General features: G+C 44.9%; 1 protein-coding gene across 5 annotated transcripts in view; it reads left to right on the top strand.

Annotated features, from left to right (window-relative positions):
- PLEKHA8 (pleckstrin homology domain containing A8) overlaps nt 1-21,346 on the top strand; it is a 57,145-nt gene that overhangs the window by 7,798 nt on the left and 28,001 nt on the right. For 4 of the 5 annotated variants that reach the window (XR_010747546.1, XR_010747545.1, XM_066354441.1 and 1 more), the window contains exons 2-9: nt 8,994-9,110; nt 10,099-10,254; nt 12,560-12,684; nt 14,222-14,380; nt 15,959-15,999; nt 17,410-17,567; nt 19,392-19,548; nt 20,003-20,088. Coding sequence is in view for 3 of the 5 variants with exons in the window: in XM_066354441.1 (XP_066210538.1) it covers nt 8,994-9,110; nt 10,099-10,254; nt 12,560-12,684; nt 14,222-14,380; nt 15,959-15,999; nt 17,410-17,567; nt 19,392-19,548; nt 20,003-20,088 (999 nt within the window). In the remaining 2 variants the exon portion in view is untranslated. Of the gene's footprint in view, nt 1-8,993; nt 9,111-10,098; nt 10,255-10,600; nt 10,919-12,559; nt 12,685-14,221; nt 14,381-15,958; nt 16,000-17,409; nt 17,568-19,391; nt 19,549-20,002; nt 20,089-21,346 lie in introns of those variants that run through there. The other variant, XM_066354442.1, reaches the window with a different exon arrangement.

The following is a 21,346-nucleotide window of genomic DNA, read 5'->3' as shown; positions in this document are numbered from 1 at the left end:
TTCTCTTATGTGCCTTGACCAGAGGGCTACAGCAGACCAACTGACCCCTTGCTTAAGCCAGCGACCTTGGGCTCAAGCTGGTGAGCCCACACTCAAACCAGATGAGCCTGTGCTCAAGCTGGCGACCTTGGGGTTTTGAACCTGGGTCCTTTGTGTCCCAGTCCGACACTCGATCCACTGCACCACTGCCTGGTCAGACTCTGCCTTGATTTTTAAATACCAGAGAAATGGTTTCAACAATCTACTTTTAACACCATCTAATAGTCCCCAGTCAGTCAATTGTTCATTCATTCAAGTAACCTTGAGCATCAGCTTTTTACCAGACCCTGTGTGTGTTTGGGGGGGGGGGGGGATACTGTTTTGAGTAGACATGATCTTTATTCTCAAGGGAGGTCATAGTCTAGTGGAAATCCTACTCAACTATGAAAATGCTCTTCCAGCTAAATTCGTGACTTAGAGTTTATGAGGCCGTGGCTGAACAAGGCTTAGAGGGACCTAGGTTTTTCGCATAATTGGCTCGAGGTGCAGTTAGATGTCACTCTTTTGTGTCTTTATGGGAATTTAAAAGGCAAATTTGGGGCGCCCCTGACAGGCTGGAATGTCTTTGGCCTTCCAGGTTGACATCACAGATTTCCTGTCATTTTTCCGCCTCTGCTGGCCAAGTACAGTTTGGATCAAGACAAGCCATTCAGCTTCTGCGGCCAGTATAAGCAGCCAGAAATAAGGAGAGAAGAAAGTGAGAATGTTGTGAGCAAGGCATAAAACCAGTCAAAGGAGACAGGCATACCTTTGTCAGGAAAATGTAGAGAATCCTTCTTAGGAGTATTCCAGGAAAACTTCCTGGAGGAGGTGGAACCAAAGGGTGGATGTCATTGCCTGAACAAAAGAGAAGAGATGAGGGAACAGAAGTGATGACCCTCAGTAAAGAAACAGCAGGACGGAAAAGGAGAGTTCTTGACTGGGAGCAGGAGATACTGGAGTGTTGTTGCAATGGGGTTAGATTATTGAGACGAGCCAACTCTGAGGGTGTAGAATTGGTACTGTCGGAGTCACTCGGGGTTTCTAAACAGGAGAAAAGGGCACAGAAAAAACTACGCAAGGAAGATTTAGCTGGTGAAACATGGCAAAGGAGGAGGCAAAACTGAACGACACGTGCAAGACGATGAGGCCAGGGGAGAAGGGAGGCATACTCTCCCACTTCACATGTGAATGAATTGAGGCTCACAAGAGAAATAATTAACTTAGAATCATACAACACATAAGCCTTGAGCCAGGTGTGCCTGACTCCACGTCCTCTCCATGACTTGATGCCCTCTGCGCTGGCAAGGCACAGGGGAGTGTTGGAAATGAGGGTGACAGAGCCGAGGGTAGGCAGAACTGACCTTCCGGTTTGTTGCTGGGATGGTAGGAGAATACTGGAGTTGTCAGGAAAGACACGACAGGACAGTCGAAGGAAGAGACATGTTAACCCTTAGATGCCCAGTTTAGTCCATCCCTCTCTGTTTATAAATTAGAAGATATAAATGCCCCGTAAGTGACTAAGTGACGTAGTCACTGGATGTCATGAGTTTGAACTTGAACCAGAGTTTCCTAACACTACTGTCTTCAGTAAGGCGATCGTGGGACATATGAGAGGCATTGCCCAGAGCAAATAAATATAACAAATAAGTATCCAGTGCGGTCGCTTAAAGCGTACTGGAGAGGAGGCTTACAGCAGGCTCTGACAGTAGGTTTTAAAGAGCATTTGATATAATATATTGTAATTATAGTCTCCTCACCATCTGCATGCCTGATTGCCCAGTGGACTGTCATTCTTTGAAGGCTGGGATCTTCTTTTCTATAAGTGCTCAAAAATGCTTTGTGAATCAGCAAATGGTAAATTAAGAAACTTGTAATTTAGCTAATGCTTGGTTATCATCTGTTACTGTGAAGGTTGTTCCTTTTTTTCTGCCCCCAGCTGCAGCAAAATTGTTAGCCAACTGCCATGGCAGAAGAACCCATGGCTTTGCTCTCCACTGTCCTGTCTGGAGGTTGCCAGGGAAGCTAAGTCATGGGGGCAGGGGTATCTTATGGGGTGTAGTATGGCTGAGCACCCAGAGCCAAACAGTGGGAAACACCAAGACTGTGGAGGTCAGGGATCAATAATTATGCTTTGCTTCGGTTAAAAATGGTAGGTTTTCTTGTTTACTGCTAACATACCTAGATAGCAGCCATAATATAATGTATTATAATCATCATATAATGTATGTGGGTTACGAATACAGTAACCATAATTTATGGTGAATTAATCAAGTCTTGACCCATCACTTCAGAAAGATTGTCAATCCTATCAACAATTTTCATCTCACTTTTATTTTCTTGATAGTAGTTGCTTTCTCTTGACATAAGTTCTTTAGAAGAATTGAGTTTCCTGTTATTTTGTATGATGACAGAGATTTACAGGTGTTGAAAGCCGAAAGAGACTGCTAGAGACTTAGTAAGCTCATGTGTAAATCTGTAGAAAAAGAAACGAAGGCTTCTCCCGCTCTGTACCTGCTTAATTACGGTTACTGTGTTTTCCTCTTTTAGTTGATAGAAAAGCGCCTTTCCTTCACTCCCCCCCCCCCCATACTTTAGCTTCATATTTCACAGATGATTTAAATAGCCCCTTCTCGTGTTTTTCTGCATTTCCACCCAGCAGCATTTCATTCTGGAATTTTAAAAACTTACAATGCGTTCATGTTTTCATTCCAGTGAATGGTAAGATTGCAAAGTGGTTCCCCGTGACACCTGATCGGCAGAAGTTCTGGAGGAACTTGGACGGGTGTACGTATGGGCAGAGCGATGCCCCGAGCTGACATTTCACTTAGTGGACCTCCCTCTAGTTCTGTTTAAGGGTGTCATAGATGGGCCAAGATGGAGGAAGCCCATGGGGCCTCTTATCCACTGATTAGAACTGAAAACTCTGAACAGAGTCCTGGAAGCAAGTATCTGAGCACTCTGAAATGTGAACAGTAACAGGCAGACTGGGGAGGGAAGACAAAGTCTGAACGGCCAACATGATAAAGATGAACGCTCTTGAAACAAATGAAAAGGAGGAGATTCCTGGAAGAAAAATGTAAGTTATTAAAAAAGAACTAAAGGGATATTTTAGAGCGAAAAAGTAATGGTGTTTGAAATAAAAAAAATATAACTCAGTAGAGGGGCTCAGTAGAATATAGACGACACAGGAACGAATCATCGAACTTAGAGACAAGTCAATAGAAATTATCTAGTCTGAAGAACAGAGAAAAAGAGTTTGGGGGAGAGAATAAAACCCCAGGATCTGCAGGGCGATAATGAAAGGCCTAACATTCTGCACTGGAGAAGGAGAAGGGGAAGGGAGAAAGACACTGGTAAAGAAGGACTTAAAGAAATAACAGTTGAAAACTTCCCAAATTAGGTGAAAACCAAAAATTTACAGATTCAAGAAGCTCAGCAGCCTGACCAGGCGGTGGCGCGGTGGATAGAGCGTCGGACTGGGATATGGAGGACCCAGGTTCAAGACCCTGAGGTCGCTGGCTCGAGCAAGGGGTCACTCGGTCTGCTGTGGCCGCCCCCCTCAAGGCACATATGAGAAATCAATCAATGAACAACTAAGGACCCGCAACAAAGAATTGATGTGTCTCATCTCTCTCCCTTCCTGTCTGTCCCTATCTGTCCCTCTCTCTGACTCTCTCTGTCTCTGTCACAGAAAAAAGAAAAAAGAAGCTCAGCAAATTCCAACCAGTATAAACTCAAAAAAAGACATACCCACACACATCATAATGAAACCGTGTCTTATCAAAACTCAGAACTATTAACCAAAGAAGAAATTTTACTGTGTGTAACTTTAAAAATAAATATTTTAAGAAAAATGTGTTTTCTTAATAGAGTACAGACCTTTTTCTTTTTTCTTTTTTTAAATGATATGTTTGGATGAGCTACTTGTCACAAGGCTACACAGAGTAAAAAAGAAGGAAATGGCAATATTATTTAGTCATGGATGGGTATGACTCACAAGGAGTCATTTTTTTGGTCTGGATCTTTAAAGGTATAAGAACGTCTGTACTTAGAAATTTTGATTTAAAAATCATGGCTGATCTGGAATAAAAAAGGAAGAACATGTACAAAATTAACATGAACTACGTCATTTTAGATGCAAATATAAGTGTATTTTTTGAAGAAAATGATGCTCATTGAAAAAATATGTACTGTTCAACATTATTTGAACTGGGAAAAAAGTGAATTCTGCCAACATTTGCTGTCACTTAAGTAAAGAAAGATTTCTGCGCCGTCTGGGACAAGAAAATAAGCTGGTGACAGTTCGGGAATAAAGTCTTCAAATCTTTAATTTCTTTGAATAATGTTTCTAGTTTTCAAAGTATAAGTTTAACACTTCTTTTGTTAAGTTTATTCCTAAGTATTTTAATTTTGATGTTATTGTAAATAGAATTCTTTACTTAATTTAATTTTCCAGGTTATCACTGCAGCTGTAGAGAAATGCAGTTGATATTTGTGTATTGGTCTTAGATCTTGCAGCTTTGCTAATAAGCTCATTTGTTTTAACAAAATATTTTTAATGGATTACTTAAGGTTTTTGTTTTGTTTTGTTTTATTTTTTGTAATTTGTATTTTTCCGAAGTGATAATCCCCGGGAAGGGGGATGCAGACAGACTCTTGCCTGTGCCTGACCGGGATTCACCCTGGCATGCCCACCAGGGGGCGATGCTTTGCCCATCTGGGGCGTCGCTCTGATGCAACTAGAGCCATTCTAGCGCCTGAGGCAGAGGCCATGGAGCCATCCCCAGCACCCAGGCCAACTTTGCTTCAATGGAGCCTTGGCTGTGGGAGGGGAAGAGAGAGAGAGAGAGGAGAGAGATAAGGGTGGAGAAGCAGATGGGCACTTCTGTGTGCCCTGGCTGGTAATTGAACCCGGGACTTCCACACGCCGAGCCGACTCTCTACCACTGAGCCAACCAGCCAGGGCCGGATTACTTAAGGTTTATTACTACTTTTTTAATGTATAAGTGTACGTTTGCAAATAGAGATGGATTTGCTTCTTCCTTTCCAATCTGGATACATTTTATTTCATTTGTACCCTAATTGCCCTGGCTGGAGCCTCCAACACAAAGTTGAAAGAAGTGGGGAGAGCAAGCGTCCTTATCCTGTTCCTGCTACTAGCGGAAAAGCATCCAGTCTTTTGTCATTAAATATAAAGTTAGCGGTGGGGTTTTTGTAGGTGCCTTTATCAGGTTGATGAAGTTCCCTTCTGTTCCGAGCAGATTAATTTAAAGCAAGACAAGGATGAATGGCCTCTTCATGGCCCATGCCTCTTTCCCGCACAGCGCATCCTTCCAGAGCTGTAGCTGAGCTGTAGCTGAGCTTCCCTCTGAAAGAGCCGAGTGTCCCGTTCTGCTCTGGACTCTCCATTGCTCTGCCTTCACTGGCACGCATACATGTAATGAGAATGAGACTTCTCTGGTCTCCTCATGCGCCTTCTGAAATTCCAGGAACTCTATGCTTTAAAGAAAAGTTTTTCTTGGTCATAGTTTTTATAGTTACAATCCACAGAAAACAATACATTGAACTTCCTAACTTCTAGATAACTGAACCTGTTACAGGGTTTTTGTTTCAGTTGCTATAATTGTTTACCAGCTACTTTCAGAACTTTCTGTGCTTTATGTGTGTGTGGGGGGGGGGGCAGTTAACATTTTTCAGATTCCTATAAAATAAACCTGGTTTAGTATCACATTTTTTTTCAATTTCTAGACTCTTTTTATTTACGTTTCAGTATCTCTGAAATCAGGAAACATTTAGCATCAATGCTATATCATGACTTAAGCAGGTTATTTTTTTATTTCTTGGGACACATAAAGATACATATTTTAAAATTATTGTTGCGTGACGGTTAATTTTATGTGTCAACTTGCCTGGGCCAGGAGGTGTCCAGACATTTAGCCAAACATCATTCTGGGTGTGTCTGTGAGGGTGTTTTTGGGTGAGATTAACACTGGAATTGGTAGGTCCAGTAGAGTAGATTGCTTTTTCTAATGTGAGTTGGGTCTTAGCCGATCAAAGACCTAAATAGAACAAGGCTTAGAGGGAAACTCTTCGTGCCCGAGTGCTTGAGCTGAGACTTTAATCTTCTGTTTCTGTTTTCTGACTGGTCCTGAAACATTGGTTCGCTGTGGGTCTCAAGCCTGCTGTCTGTGGACTGGAATTACAGATCGGCTCTCCTGAGTGTCTAGATTGCTGACTGCAGATCTTGGGATTTCTCAGCCTCTGTCATTATATGAGCCAGTTCCTTAAAATTAATGAATGAACGAAGAGATACATGCATACTGTTGGTTCCGTTAATCTGGAGAACCCAGACTAATACAGGTGGGGTTCTAAATTTGATAAAATACAGTAATCGAGGATCTCCTCAATTCTCCTCAGAAGTCATGGGGGCTTTGGGGAGTGTTCACACCAAACAGATCATGGGAGTTAAACTGCAGGTGAGAGGATACTACCCTTCTCTACCAGGAGAGCATCTAGAAATGGGGTTTGGGGGTTGTTATGCCAGGAGAGGCAGTGTAGACAGACGCAGTTTTTTCCCCAGATCTGCTGTGTACTTCCCGTGCCCTTAGGTAGGTAAAATGAGCTGGTTGGGCTATGATTTCAAAGTCCTCTTTCAAATCTCAGGAATTGGTTCTTCTGTCTCAGTGAGGGGAGGTGGATGAACGGACATGTAAATAATTAGATTCTCTCGCACAGGACTAAAATATCACCGGTGTTGTCTATCTAATTCCGGGATTGCTGCTTCTCTGCTCAACAAGACGTAGGCCGATGACCACTGTGGTTCCCTGGGTTGTGCTGTTTGTGTGAAGAACAGTGGCCTTCATGTTTGAGTTTCCGTAGGATTTATAGCCCAGGTCAGGAAGCATCACCGTCTGAAAGAAAAATGAACGAGTTGATCCCAGGAGGTTTGTCAGCCAATAATTGACTTGTGTTAAGATAAAGCCATGGGACTCCATGCGTCCAGTAAAGGGTTTAGGTGTTGCCTGGGAAGGAAGTCCTCAATATAAAAAAGATAATAACAAGACTGGCATAAGCTATAGTTTTAGAAAGATTACTTATCTTCGGTGAGAAAGGCTTGTGTGGCAGGAAATTTATGTGACTGCTATGAATACTAGAGGGTGGATGTTGAGAATTAGTATTTATCCAGTTTAGTTTATGGAAGTGGAGACACAGTAACCTGGCAGGCTTGTGTATTCTGGTTCCTAGAAAAGCAGACAGAGGGACACTTGACCTTGGGTGGTAGGCGCACAGTGCAATATACAGACCATGTGTTTTAGAATTATACTCTTGAAACGTGTGTAATTTTATTAACCAATGTTACCCCCAATACGCTTAATTAAAACATAAATTAAGAAAAGAAAAGCAGACCTTGACGAAGTAAACGATGAGTGAAACATCTCACCTGCCACCGAACTCCTGTGCTCTGCCTAGCTTCAGTGCAGGCCGCGGGTCCTCTTATTTACATGAGTAGTTTCCTGCGCCGTGATCCGAGACTGGGGCGCTTCAGGACGCCCACTGATCTGCTGTTGTAATGTAATCAGTTGACACCATTTGGACATTGATCGGTGTCTCACACACCTGGTTTGTGCGGCTCAATCGCCAAGAGCCCTTCACCAGGCGTCTGTACCCGAGCAGCCCCGGGGTTCTGCCCAGAGATCCTGCCACCTTCTCTCTGGCTGCCCCGGCCGCAGAAGAGTCCCATGAGAGAAAGGTGTTCCTGAAAGGCAGGGCCATTTCAGAGAAAGAAAACAATAGACCCAAGTGAGGAGGCTGACGAGGCTGATGTGGAGATCGTCAGGGATCGGCTCCGGCAAGAGCCCAGAAGCAGGACTAGTAATAGTGCAAACAGGTTTGGGCTCGCTAGAGGCAGGTGGTGTAAGAGGGCTGGGTGAGATAAGGTATGGATTGCTTCCGAGTATGGTTTGTCTCCGGATAGTCTCCAAAGTAAAGGTAGTTAAGCCCTTGAATGTGTTCAGATTACTTCATTTCAGTGGATTAGTACTAACCAGTGAGTCAAAGTCATCTTTTTCTAGTGCTCATATGACCGTAGGCTGGCTTACTTGCATTCAATATGATGGTGAAAGGGGCGATATAATTTTTTTGTCTTATTGCTAAGTTTGGGATAATTTTGTGTGTGTGTGTGTGTGTATTTTTCTGAAGCTGGAAACGGGGAGAGACAGACAGACTCCCGCATGCGCCCAACCGGGATCCACCCGGCACGCCCACCAGGGGGCGACGCTCTGCCCACCAGGGGGCGATGCTCTGCCCCTCGGGGTGGGGGGGGTCGCTCTTGCGACCAGAGCCACTCTAGCGCCTGGGCAGAGGCCAAGGAGCCATCCCCAGCACCCGGGCCATCTTTGCTCCAGTGGAGCCTCGGCTGCGGGAGGGGAAGAGAGAGACAGAGAGGAAGGAGGGGGGGAGGGGTAGAGAAGCAGATGGGCGCTTCTCCTGTGTGCCCTGGCCGGGAATCGAACCCGGGACTTCTGCACACCAGGCCGACGCTCTACCACTGAGCCAACTGGCCAGGGCCGGGATAATTTTCTTAATCAGAGGGGAGGAGAACAGTATGTGATAACAATAATGTTCAGGAAACGATGGAAAGCCATGGATTACTAGTATTATATTGGGGAGGAATAAAAACCATGGGTAATCCTACTACCCAGAGAATCATAACAGTATTTATTGCTGATCCTTCTAGAGTTTTTCTATATATTATGCAATTAAAAATACGTGCCTCTGTGGTTCTTTTTAATGTTACAAAGATGGGAGCAGACATGCAGGTCTCTCCTAACCTCCTCCTTTCCCTCGGTTCCCCTGGAACGCACGTTCCTTGGCAACGGAACCCAGCATCCCCAGGTAGGCCCTGTTCCTGCGTTCCGGATGGCACACCAGACACAGGAGGTGGTGAGACCCTGCTCTTCTTCTGTCTTCAGGTTGGCAGCCCCGGTGGTTCCTTCTCTGCGGGGGAATCCTGTCCTACTACGACTCTCCTGAGGATGCCTGGAAAGGTTGCAAAGGGAGCATCCAAATGGCGGTCTGTGAAATTCAAGGTGAGAAACCAAAGAGAGGTGCAGATTGTCTTTTTCCCTCCGTGATCAGAGAAGCATTAGTCCCTGCACGCCTTTGCCTGCGTCTCCTACGGTACGGACAGAAATACAGAAATACGTAGGGTCGTACGTGACAGAGCTCTGCAGTAAGACCTGCAGGTGCAGCCAGTTTTTATGAGGCGGTTGATTAAGAGGTAGTCAAACTAAACGACCGGGCCTAAGCAGCATCTAGTGCTACTTCCTCAGCACCTGCCCACCTGGGGCCAGCAGCTATTTGCAAAGCTTGTTTAAATCTTTTAAGTGCAGCATCAAACACTGCTGTGTTTACACCAAGACACACACACTCCTCATCACCACCCAGTACTCAAAACAGAACAAGCAGACACCAAACAGACCTGCAAACAGCCTTTCCTCTCAGTTTTGAGAGTCGTGAGACATACTGAGATGTGGTTCGGAAGCCGAAGGAAACAGATTAGAAGGGAGTTGGGGGTTGGGAGCTTGGGGGAAGAGTGTGGGTAAAGCAGTGTGGTTTGCTTGTTTCTTCTCCTGAGAACTCCGAAGGAGTCTCACTTTTGATCTGCCCTGTGAAGGGAAGTAGAAAGGAACGACATTGTGTGTTTGAGTGCTTTCCAGTAAACCCAAGGAGATAGAGAGTGCCCCCTACCTGTTGGCATGCAGGCCATTTGGACCGCAAAGCGCGTACTTGATACATACAAGGCCACAGAGGGAGTCCCTGTCCGCTCTGATAGAAGATCCCAAAGAGGATTGCATGGTTCTTTCTTAGGCCAAAGTCCTGGTGCGATCCAGTTGCAGGGCTTTCCCCTTCAGCAGGGAGGCATCTCGCCAGGAGAGGTGGTGAGGGCTGGGGGCTGGCAGGCTCCTAGAAGCCGCCTTCAGAGACTGGCACCAGTTGAGCTGGAGGGTTTGGGTGGGGTGGGGGCTACCCGGAGGGGGCTCTCCTCAGTTTCCGGCCCCTCTGCTTTGCTCCTAGTCCACTCTGTGGATAACACACGCATGGACCTGATCATCCCAGGAGAGCAGTATTTCTACCTGAAAGCCAGAAGTGTGGCTGAGAGACAGCGGTGGCTGGTGGCCCTGGGGTCAGCCAAGGCTTGCCTGACAGACAGTAGGACCCAGAAGGAAAAAGGCAAGTACTAATTGTCCTCTGGTCTGAGAAGCTTGAGTCACCCAGGTCCCCTATTTGCTCTCTTGCCTCTGACCACTGACCCAGCTTTGCATTTCATGCACATGATACAAAATACGGTAGAATTTCAACCATAGTCCCTCTCTAACTCTTAGCATAGCAGAGTAAAAAGAGTGCAGGCTTTGGAGCCAAATACAACTGGTTTCAAATCATGGCTTTGCAGGTGGGTTACTGGCTTTGACCTTGGCATAGATCACTTAATCTCTCTGATCCTCAGCTTCCTAATACTTTAAAAAGAGGCGATGACTTGCATTAAAAGGATTACCATGAGAATGAGTGGTAAGGTGAGCCCTGCAGTGCCCAGCCTGGCACCGAGTTTCCCTTGGTGAAGAGTAGCTGAGCCACCGAAGCCTTGGTTCAGACTGCCTTCTGCACGACACCCGCGTCCCTCCCCTTCCCCGGGCGGATGGACACCCAATCTTCACGTTGCTGCCCTGCAGTGCCCAGCCTGGCACCAGTTTCCCTTGGGGAAAAGTAGCTGAGCCACCAAAGCCTTGGCTCGGGCTGCCTTCTGCACGACGCCCGCGTCCCTCCCCTTCCCCGGGCGGATGGACGCCCAATCTTCACGTTGCTGCCGCGCTGCTCCGTGCTCGTGAGCACGACCTCAGTAAGTCTGAGAACCGCAGCACAACTTCCTTTTCTTTTTTTTTAAACAATGTGGATTTGTTTATTTACTTAATTATTTTTATTCAATGGATTGCGGTGACATTGGTTTACAAAACCTCATCTGCACACTGCGTCGTGCGTCCACCGCCCAAAGTAGTCTCTTTCCTTACCAATGGTCCCCCCGTTACCCCCCTACCCCCCCCTGCCCCGCCCCTCTGTCGCACCGGCCACCACCACACTGTCGCTGGTGTCTGTGTGTTATAGATATACTTTTTTTTTTTTTGCTTAATCCCTTCACCTTTTTCACCTGGTCCCCAACCCCCCTCTGACAGCCCTCAGTCTGTTCTCTGTGTCTCTGCTTCTGTTTCCATTTTATCTGCTACATTATTGTGTTCATTAGATTCTACAGATAATGAAGATCATATGGTATTTGTCTTTCTCTGACTGGCTCATTTCACTTAGTATAATACTGGTTAGGCCTATCCATGCTATTGCAAAAAAAATAAAATGAAAAGAAGACTTCTTCCTTCTTTTCCAGCCCAGTAGTATCCCACTGTGTAAATGTACCGCAGCTTTTTTATCCACTCACCGAATGCTGGGCACTTGGCCGCTTCCGGATCCTGTCTGTTGTAAATAACGCTGCACTGAACAGAAGTGCATGTATGTTTTCGCATTGGTGTTTTGGGCACAACTTTTCTCTCTGAACTGGGTCACGAGTGCCAGAGCTTACTGCCTGAGCCCTAATCGCCACCTTGCCAGCATCTAGCCCCGTACATACACCTGAAGATCTTGTGGGGAGAGGAGGGCCTCTGGGAAGAAGTGTTTCAGGACCCCTTTCTTGTGACGGGTGTGGTGGGTGTTCTCAGCTCTTGAGGTAGACACTGTAAAGTGGTCTCTCTGTTGGTGCTTTGGAACGCTAAATTGGGAGTAAATTCTAGACACTGTCAGCCTTGACTCAGATCTGGTGGTGACGTGTAGCATTTTTCTGGAGCAGACAGAGGCGGTGATAATTATCGCCGAGTCCCCAGCGCCAGGGTGGCTGGAGTGTCGAGCTAATACAGGGGCAGCAGGGGCACAGAGGGTGCTATTAGCCGTGACAGGCAGGGCGCTGGGCCAGTCCTCAGAATCAACGAGCTGCCTTTTTAGTGGCAGTTGCACATTACAGAACACTGTTTCCCAGTTTTGAGCACCATGTTAGCAGGTAGGTAGCCAGGACCCCGTTTTACACGTAGAGAAAACTGGTAGGACCGAAACTAAAACCGAACCCTGGATTCTGCTCCCGGTTCTGACACGTGGACCGGAGTGTGCTCTCTCCACCTCCCTGCGCTGCCCGTCGCGCCGTGTGCTGGCTCCAGAAATAACGTGGATTACTTAGAAAGACTGGAAACCTCCTTCTCTGTTTCTCTTGCTCCCAAAACTTCACCTAGACCCGATCTGTAAGCATACGACGAACATCTGACGTCAGGCATAGGGTATCTATTCTCCTGTCCGTGTAGTGTACTAACTGTACCGCTCCCAAAAACCAGGGGACATTTCAAAATGAATAGGAAGCAATAAAATATCTGCTAATTTTTGTGAGCAGTGTAGTAAATCATTCGTTCATTTTAATAATGACTTCCATTATCATCATTTTCTTATTCAGAGTTTGCTGAAAACACTGAAAACTTGAAAACCAAAATGTCGGAGCTGAGACTCTACTGCGACCTCCTTGTCCAGCAAGTGGAGAAAACAAAAGAAGTGACCACAACCGGTGTGTCCAGTCCTGAGGTAAAACATTCTTTCTCTGAGCCCCAGGGGCGGGGACACCACATGCTGCTCACAGATGACACTGGACGTTGTCATCTAAAAACCAGTGCTGCAGAATAAAGACTGCAGATTATAATGAGTGGGTTTACGTTCCAGTTCTCAGACCCTGTGCTACTAGTAGTGGACATGCTTGGGGTTTTCCTAATAAAGGTGACTGAACTCTCTTTCATCCACTTCCTATGGGCTCTTTGACTCCTTCAGCAACTGCCTGTTATGTGCGTGACACTGTGCCGGGATAAGAGAAGGGGGGGGCGCCAAAAAAAGAAAACATTTCAGTCCTGTTCTTGGGATATTTCTAGTTTAGAACAGTGATTGTCAGCCCAGAGCAGCTTTGCCCCTCAGGAGACATCTGGCAGTGTCTGGAGATATTTTCTGGGAGAGCTCAGCACAGAAACCTAACTGGTAAGTGTTTGGTTTGCTGACATAAGGTTTAGCATGAGCGACTCCATCTTGGGCCCGATCTGGTTGCTTTAACACTATTTCACACTCCTAGGCTGCACTCTCTAGTCAGGATGTGACCTCCGTTTGCTGAACAACATATGAATGTCATCAATATCCAGAGGAAAAACACACTGAACAAGTGAAATAACTTAGAGAAATAATGAGTAGATATTCAAAAGAATTCCAGTTGCTGAAACCTCTTAGACTCACCTGAACTGAAAGCCAGAAAACCCATTCTGCGCTAACAATGCATGATTTGTGGTTTCTTTTTTTTTTTTTTTTTTTTTTTTAGAGAGAGAGAGAGAGAGAGAGAGAGGGATAGATAGGGACATACAGACAGGAACAGAGAGAGATGAGAAACATCAATCATTAGTTTTTCATTGCGACACCTTAGTTGTTCATTGATTGATTTCTCATATGTGCCTTGACTGTGGGCCTTCAGCAGACTGAGTAACCCCTTGCTCAAGCCAGCGACCTTGGGTCTAAGCTGGTGAGCTTTTTGCTCAAACCAGATGAGCCCTCGCTCAAGCTGGCAACCTTGGGGTCTTGAACCTGAGTCCTCCGCATCCCAGTCCGATGCTCTATAATCCACTGTGCCACCGGCTGGTCAGGCTGATATGTGGTTTCTAACACTTCTGTTTGAGAACCTGTTTCACTCAGGCACTGGGAGACGTTTTTCCATGGACCCCGCCAGTCTTTAGTCTCTGACTCCCTGTTACATGTCTGCCACTCCTGCAAACGAGGAACTCCCTGAGGGTTCTGCCCAGCACCTGGCACTGTGCTGGCATGGAGTTGTTGAGTGGAATGAAGCTGTTGCCTTCGCCTGGAGCCGTGGGTTGAGAGGGAAGGGTCAGACTGAGGGTAAGCTCGTGTCTGGTTAATGGAGAAACTGGACTCACTCGGTCCTTTTCTTTTATAACTGCTGTGCATATTTGTCCTGTAAAATAGGGAGATACATTATTAGTATTATGTTGTGGGTAGGAGCCTGTAAGGACATCCCACAACCGGGCTTTTCCTCGGCACGGTAAACGGGTCTCCCTCTCTGGCTGTGTCGCAGGAGGGCGTGGATGTGGGAGCCCTGCTGAAATCCACGTGCAGCACATTTCTGAAGACTCTGGAAGAATGCATGCAGATTGCCAACGCGGCCTTCACCTCGGAGCTGCTCTATCGCACGCCCCCCGGCTCTCCGCAGCTGGCCACGCTCAAGTCCGGCAAGGTGAGAGCCCTCTCCGCCTGGCTGCCGTGGGTTAGTGATGGTGAGAAGGTGAGGTACCGAGCTCTGCTCTCCATTGCCCTTTGGTGACTGACCCTTCTTCTAGTGGACGTCTTCTGTGTCCACTTTTATATCTGCCCTCCAACCCCTGTATCCAGTCGGTTATTTTTGGCAGTTTTACCCCCTAAACACGTCTCTGTAGCTAGCCTGTTCTCTTCTGCCTCCTCGGCCGGTGGGTCTCCCTGAGGTTGTGGTGTCCTTCTTACTAGTCCCCTTCAGCCTGACCCTTCCAGGCAGCTGGGTGGTACTTCCGTCCCTGCAGTTGGTGTAAGTCGGACCACTGCCCCTACCTCAGGGGCTCCCTCACTGCCTGCAGGTTAAAGTCAGAACTCCTCGCCCCCCCCCCCCCAGCCTGTTTCGCTGTCATTACCTGGCTGGACCGTGGAAACGGCTTGTAGGTCCCCCACATCTTGGTGACATTTCCCAGTGCCAAGAATGCCCTCTCCCTGTCACTCCCTGATTGGCTCTTTCTCGTCCCTCAGGATTTAATCTCTTCTTCCCTGAATCCCTAACTTGGGCTGAGAACACCTCTTCTCCTCATACCTTTATTTTAAGCTTACTCTGTAGTGAAATTACCTTAAGGGTAGGGACCCCATACTGTTTACCTTCATACTTCCAGTTTAATACAGTGCGGCATCATAGTTTGGTATTTATTAATGCTTAATGAGTGTGACTGAAATTATAAGGAAGTCAACCACCACAGGTTTGACTCTGATAATTAGGTCCTTTAAAACAGTGGTCCCAACCTTTTTTGGGCCACAGACCGGTTTAATGTCAAAATATTTTCACGGACCAGCCTTTAGGGTGGGATGGATAAATGTATCACATGACCGAGACAAGCGTCAAGAGTGAGTCTTAGACGGATGTAACAGAGGGAATCTGGTCATTTTTAAAAAATAAAACATCGTTCAGACTTAAATATAAATAAAACGGAAATAATGTAAGTTATTTATTCTTTCTCTGCGGACCGGTACCAAATGGCCCACGGACGGTTCTTGTCCGCGGCCCGGGGGTTGGGGACCACTACTTTAAAAGACCATCTTCCTTTTTCTTAGAAATGTGGGTGCCCTTCCAGCTTGAATGCGGGGTCACTGGCTTGAGCCCAAAGCTTGCTGGCTTGAGCCCAAAGGTCGCTGGCTTGAGCAAGGGGTCACTCACTCTGCTGTATTCCCCCCCCATCAAGGCCCATATGAGAAAGCAAACAATGAACAACTAAGGTGCTGCAATAAAGAATTGATGCTTCTCATCTCTCTCCTGTCCCTATCTATCCCTCTCTCTGTGTCTCTCTTGCTAAAACAAATAAGAGGAAAGAAAGAAATTTGGGTGCCCTTAATTGAATAAATGTGAAAGAAAAGACTGGTTAGGAAGAATGACTCCTTTCTTTTGGGAGGATCTAAAATTGTTCTAAAACTGGGACAGTGTATGTTATAGTCATATTTATCACTTTCCTATGTGATAAAGCTAAAAATGCTCGGTTGGAAGTTTAGCATGTAAACTTTAATTTCTTTGCTTCTTTTAAAGATGAAACATCCTGTTGTACCCATTCATAATTCATTGGAAAGGTACGGTAACTTTATTTTTTCTACTTTCTAATAAAAAAGATACTGTTATCTCTTGTTGTTTTTTTTTTAATAAGAATATTTTGATCATATGGTGGTTCTTCTCATGATCTGAGATGATACCGGGAGGAAACAATGTCTGACTTCCCTGTGAAGTAGGTGCTGACCTCCCGTTCAGCCGTGACTACCAGGGAAGGTGTTTGCATTTTCCCTGGGCTGCGGGTCTCACCTGTCACTTCTAGTAACTTTTTATCTCTCTTGTTAACTGAGGGTTGGGCCCACTGCTCTTGTGAGAAGCTGAGCTTTGATCTAAGTGTGCTTCTATCCGAAAAGGACGGCACTTTTTTTTTTTTTTTTTTTTTTTTTTTGGTTTTAAACTCTTAGTTAGCTTTACAGTTGGAAACAGAACATAATATCAAAATCTAAACTATTTCTTCCTCTAAATCTAAAGGCTCCTTTGTGTTTAGAAAAAGGGCACATTTACATAGTTATGTTCCTATTATTTGGGGTCTTGATTGGATTTTTATTTGATATAAGCATTCCCACATTTTGACTTGGTCCAGATGTTCTTTAAAATTATTATCTATTTTGTATTGTTATACTGTACTATTTGCTTTAGTACAAGATTGTTCTGAATTTGGTTGTTAAAATTTTTCTCCACCCCTAAATATGTTCAATAAGAACATCTTTATAGATTTTTTTCTTTTGAGGTATTTCCTGAATATACTGCATTTTTCATTGAAATATGGTCTTTCTCTAGAAAATAAATTTCTCTAGAAATAAATTTAATTTTATTAGATGAAAATGTTTGTTCTAATTTGGCCGCTCCTAGTCACTTGTGAGACCTTGTGATTGTCCCTTTAACAGAATCAAGTGTCCCACTTGCATGTTAAGTTGATTTTTCTGTTACCCTGAAGAGCAGTCGGTCCCCAGAGTGTGGCCTCTCCTCCCAGGTTTCTGTATGTCACACACACTTTGCATGGAGTATTCCGCCCTGACCACAGCATGTGGCTGGGCAAACACTCGGAAGTGGCCAGTGATTTTGAGAGTTGAGGGGAGAAAAACCCTCCCACGGAGACACGGAGGAAAATGAGAAAAGTGTGAAATGTGGTACCTACAGGAAGCTGATTGAAAATCAAAGCACTGTCAATGACTATTTCCTGTTGGTGGTGGGGGCAGGAAGTGAGTCCCCAGAGGGTGCTAGAGAACCCTGACTTCTCAGCTTCAGCCTGGAAACTGGCCTGCCCCTACCTCGGAGGCAGGGGGCTGAGAGATTGGGCTTGATTTCATAATTCCATTTGTTAATTTATATAAACCCTTCCCCCATCCCTCAGAATAAGATCTATTGATGACCAAATAATTGGACCTCCTGGTCTTTTTTCTTTAAAACATTTTCTTTAAAAACATTTCCAGGCAAATGGAGTTAAACAATTGTGAAAATGGATCTTTAAATATGGAAATAAATGACGATGAAGAAATCCTAATGAAAAACAAGAGTTCCTTGTATTTGAAATCTGCAGAGGTAGATTGCAGCGTATCCAGTGAAGACAATACAGATGATAATCTAACAGGTAAAAACGAAACTGGAGTCTGATGCAAGCCATTGAACACAGGAGGTCGGGGGTTTGATTATTAGCCATGTTGGGGCACTTGCTTCGAATGGCACTCAGGACAGAGTACTGGGTGGCTCCTGAGGCAGATGTGTTAGCTGGATGGCAGGCCACTTGTCCGTCAGCATTCTGCCGTCCCATATGTCCCATCAGACCAGGAGCCGAAGAGCAGAAAGAAGAGGGATTCTCCAGCTCACTGTTCTTGGCTGTGACATTCATCGGCCTCCGGGAGCTGTCTACTGACTTTTTAGAGAGGATGAGTATTTCGCTGGCCTTCTCTGAATCTCAAAGTCCTTTGAACGTAGACTGTGATGTCAAACTTAAGAATGTGCAAAGATATGGCAGTTCAGGTTTCTACGCCCGGTCTCTGGTGAGGCCTGAAATGTCAGAAGTCAGCAGCCACCGTCAGGTTTCAGCCAGTCCTTCTCTGTGTCATCGAGCCGACGTCCCACATTGCAGGTAATAGCCTGCAGGTCAAATACCGCCCTTTCAGATGTGCTAATCCCATTGGTTCTCACAACCAAAACCAACGCCAGATCAGTCCAAGACAACTATAGTAGACCTTTTAATTATAAGTGTTTAATAAATATTTTGAAAATAAAATTTTCAAAAATTTCCTCCTTATATCCCTTAAAGTAAGAGATCCCATTTTTCCAGATGACGTGGGGAAAAAGAAGATATATTTTCGTAACTGTTAATATAAGGCAAGCAATCCACACATCACTGAAATCTTGTCCCTTGAGTAAATAGTAAGGACGGGAGCATTTCTATCAAAACAGTACTGTTTGACCCAATAGTTTTCCTTCTAGGAATTTGTCCATAGGGAATAGATTTAAGGACAGTCGAGTCTCATTATTTACAGTATATAGTTCTGTTCTGTAAAGTCATTGCAGACATCGAAGTAGCAAATTCTGCACCATTGCTTCCAGGCGTAACGTGGGGTTAGGTTCTTACAAGCCTCTGTTGGCAATATTTTTTTAACTGACCAGTATGTAACCTTGTTTTATGTGTTTCTTTTTAAAGACAGCTTATTTAATATAGTTGACCCAGTAACATTGAACCCATGGCCAGTAGCGCCAGCTCATGCCTGAGTCTTACTTAACACAGGTATTTTCCCCATAAGGCATGTCCCAGCCTTCTTGTGCTTGGGAACACCAGACAGCACTACACGTGGAGGTCCTTTTAAACAGTGAAACCAGCAATGAAATGCACAAAAATGCATAAAACGTGGCATTAAAATAACACTTGTGTACAGTATGGGAGCTGAAATAAGAAGTCAGAGTGTCACCTTCTTTAACCTTGGCTGGGAACATATATGTCGGGCAGCTCGATTTTTTAGCACTTTGCGCATGTCCACAAATGACTGCGGAAGTGCCGTAAGCATTGATATAAGGATTAAAATAAAGTTTAGCAAGTAGGCAAACTCACAAATCCAGAATACACTAATGAGAAATGACTTTTCTACTACTAAAATTGTATAAACCACCTACATGCCCTCCACAGAGAAGGATGCCATTTTACATGGTTATTATTAATAGAACTGTGTTTTGAAGAGTATTCAATGATAATGAAAATTGTATTGATACATTGATGAAAACAAATGAGATACAAGCCTACATATATTTAAACCCAATTTTGTTTTGTGTGCGTATGGATATGTGTATGTGTACAGCATTTCACTGATCTTTATTTGTGCTTTTCTGTGCTTTAGAAATGTTCCACGATGACTGTATGTTAATTTCCACAATAGGTAATGGTTAGTAATGAGTGTCTTCCACTTTGCAGTCCAAGGAGAAACAATGAGGGAAGATGGGGAAGAGAACTCGGGAAATCATGACAGCCTGGCACAGCCTGGCTCAGACTCCTCGGGTGGCTCTCCTGAATCCCACTGGGAGGAAGGCCAAGAAGTCATCCCAACTTTCTTTAGTACCATGAACACCAGGTACTCTATACTTTATCACCGGGTTGGATACCTTCTGGGAACCCATCCTGGTGTTCCCTGCAGGTGATCGTGTATCCTACAGAATAGAGAAAGTGGCTTACCCAGATCCCTGCTTTACTGTTTGCCTTGTTGGAAGCAGTGGATCAGAAAAGGAATTGGATTGTGGACCAATTTCAGCTTGCTAGGATAGATTATCTCTGGGAAATGATATTGTTAGTAAACTGTACTAGGATAGGATAGGAGAGGGAGAGGGGAGAGAGAGGGGAGGGCGGGGGGTAGAGGGGAGAGAGGGGAGAGGGGAATAATAGTTTTTACTCACTGGGGTATATATGTGAAGTTGGCCAAATGATTTTTCCTGGAGAGCGGCAGCTGTTTTCATGACTACCTCTGAACTGTGGAGAGTGCTAATGTTGTATTTGCATTCCTTCCTCCTCTTCATCCCCAAATTGTTTAGCTTTAGTGACATTGAACTTCTGGAAGACAGTGGCATTCCCACAGAAGCGTTCTTGGCCTCGTGTTACGCTGTGGTTCCAGTACTGGGTGAGAATGCTGTGCTGCCTACACCCTTAGTCTCTCGTCTGTCTCACGCCCCTTGTTCTGCGTCAGAGACCCCGAACTGGGTGTGCAGTTAGCTTCCTCTTCGTGTCACCAGCCGCGTACAGGCAAAACTGCGTGTCCTGGAGCAGTATTGCATGTTCCCATTTTATTTCTAATTATGATTTTAAAATATTGACCGCTGGATAGCGTAATAACAAAGAAATTCTGTTTTCTGAAAATCATAATTAAAAGGGAAAGTGAAAGTCATTAAGGAACAGACTTTCAACTCCATTGGTACTAGGAGAAAACTTTTTTACCAGTTAACACTTTTTTCAGAAATTAAATGAATACATAGGTGTTAATTAAGTTCAAATTACATTTACTTGTCAGAGTCAGTAGTATCAGGAATTGCTAATAATGTTGAAATTTGCAATATGACTCATTTAAGTACGCATCTTTTTTTAAATCAGGATAGGACTTGCATAGAACCTAAGTGTTATGATTCAGTGGGTTTTGACAAATACACCTACTGATGTAATCCACATTCCTGTCAAGAATAGAATGTTTTCATCAGCCCAGAATGTTCCCTCTGCCATTCAGTCCCCAACCTATCACCTGGCCTGAGACTACTTTTTACGGCTGTCTGTCCCCATAAATTAGTTTTGCCTGTTCTAAAAATCTCATATCTGTATAATCATATTATGTACCCTTTCGCATCTGGCTTTTTCTCTCAATGTAATGTTTTCATCCCTGTTGTCACACGTGCCAGCAGTTCATCCCTTTTTGTTGCTGAGTAGTATTCTATTAAATGACTTGAACAATGTGTTTATTCACTCCTCTATTGATGGACACTTGGGAAGTCTCTTGTTAGGAGCTACTATAAATACCCTTGCTCGGAACAGTTTTGTGTACGTGGGCATACCTTTCCCTTTTTCTTGAGCAGAGACCGAGGCGTGGGCTTGAGGATGTGTGGGTTCCTGTGTTTAGCTTTATACATAAAGACGGGGTGCACATTGCAGCTTCCCCCAGCAGTGTGAGCGTGCGGGTGGTTTCCCAGTGAGTCTTCTAGTCCCGGGCACGCTGCACCTCTCCATTCACTCAGGTCGTTGTTATTTTCACAGCAATGTGGGTAGCTTTTCTTTTGCTGTAGCCCTCTTGTCCACCTTTTGTTAGGAACAAATTGTAGAATTTTGTGGGGTTTTGATGCTGTTGTAAAAACGATATCATTTTCCATTTGTTCATTGATAGCATATAGGCACCG

Source organism: Saccopteryx leptura, chromosome 12 (genome assembly GCF_036850995.1).
Source record: "Saccopteryx leptura isolate mSacLep1 chromosome 12, mSacLep1_pri_phased_curated, whole genome shotgun sequence".
Taxonomy (NCBI): domain Eukaryota; kingdom Metazoa; phylum Chordata; class Mammalia; order Chiroptera; family Emballonuridae; genus Saccopteryx; species Saccopteryx leptura.
Note: the sequence above shows the minus strand (reverse complement) of the source record. Positions and strands in the feature narration are given on the sequence as shown.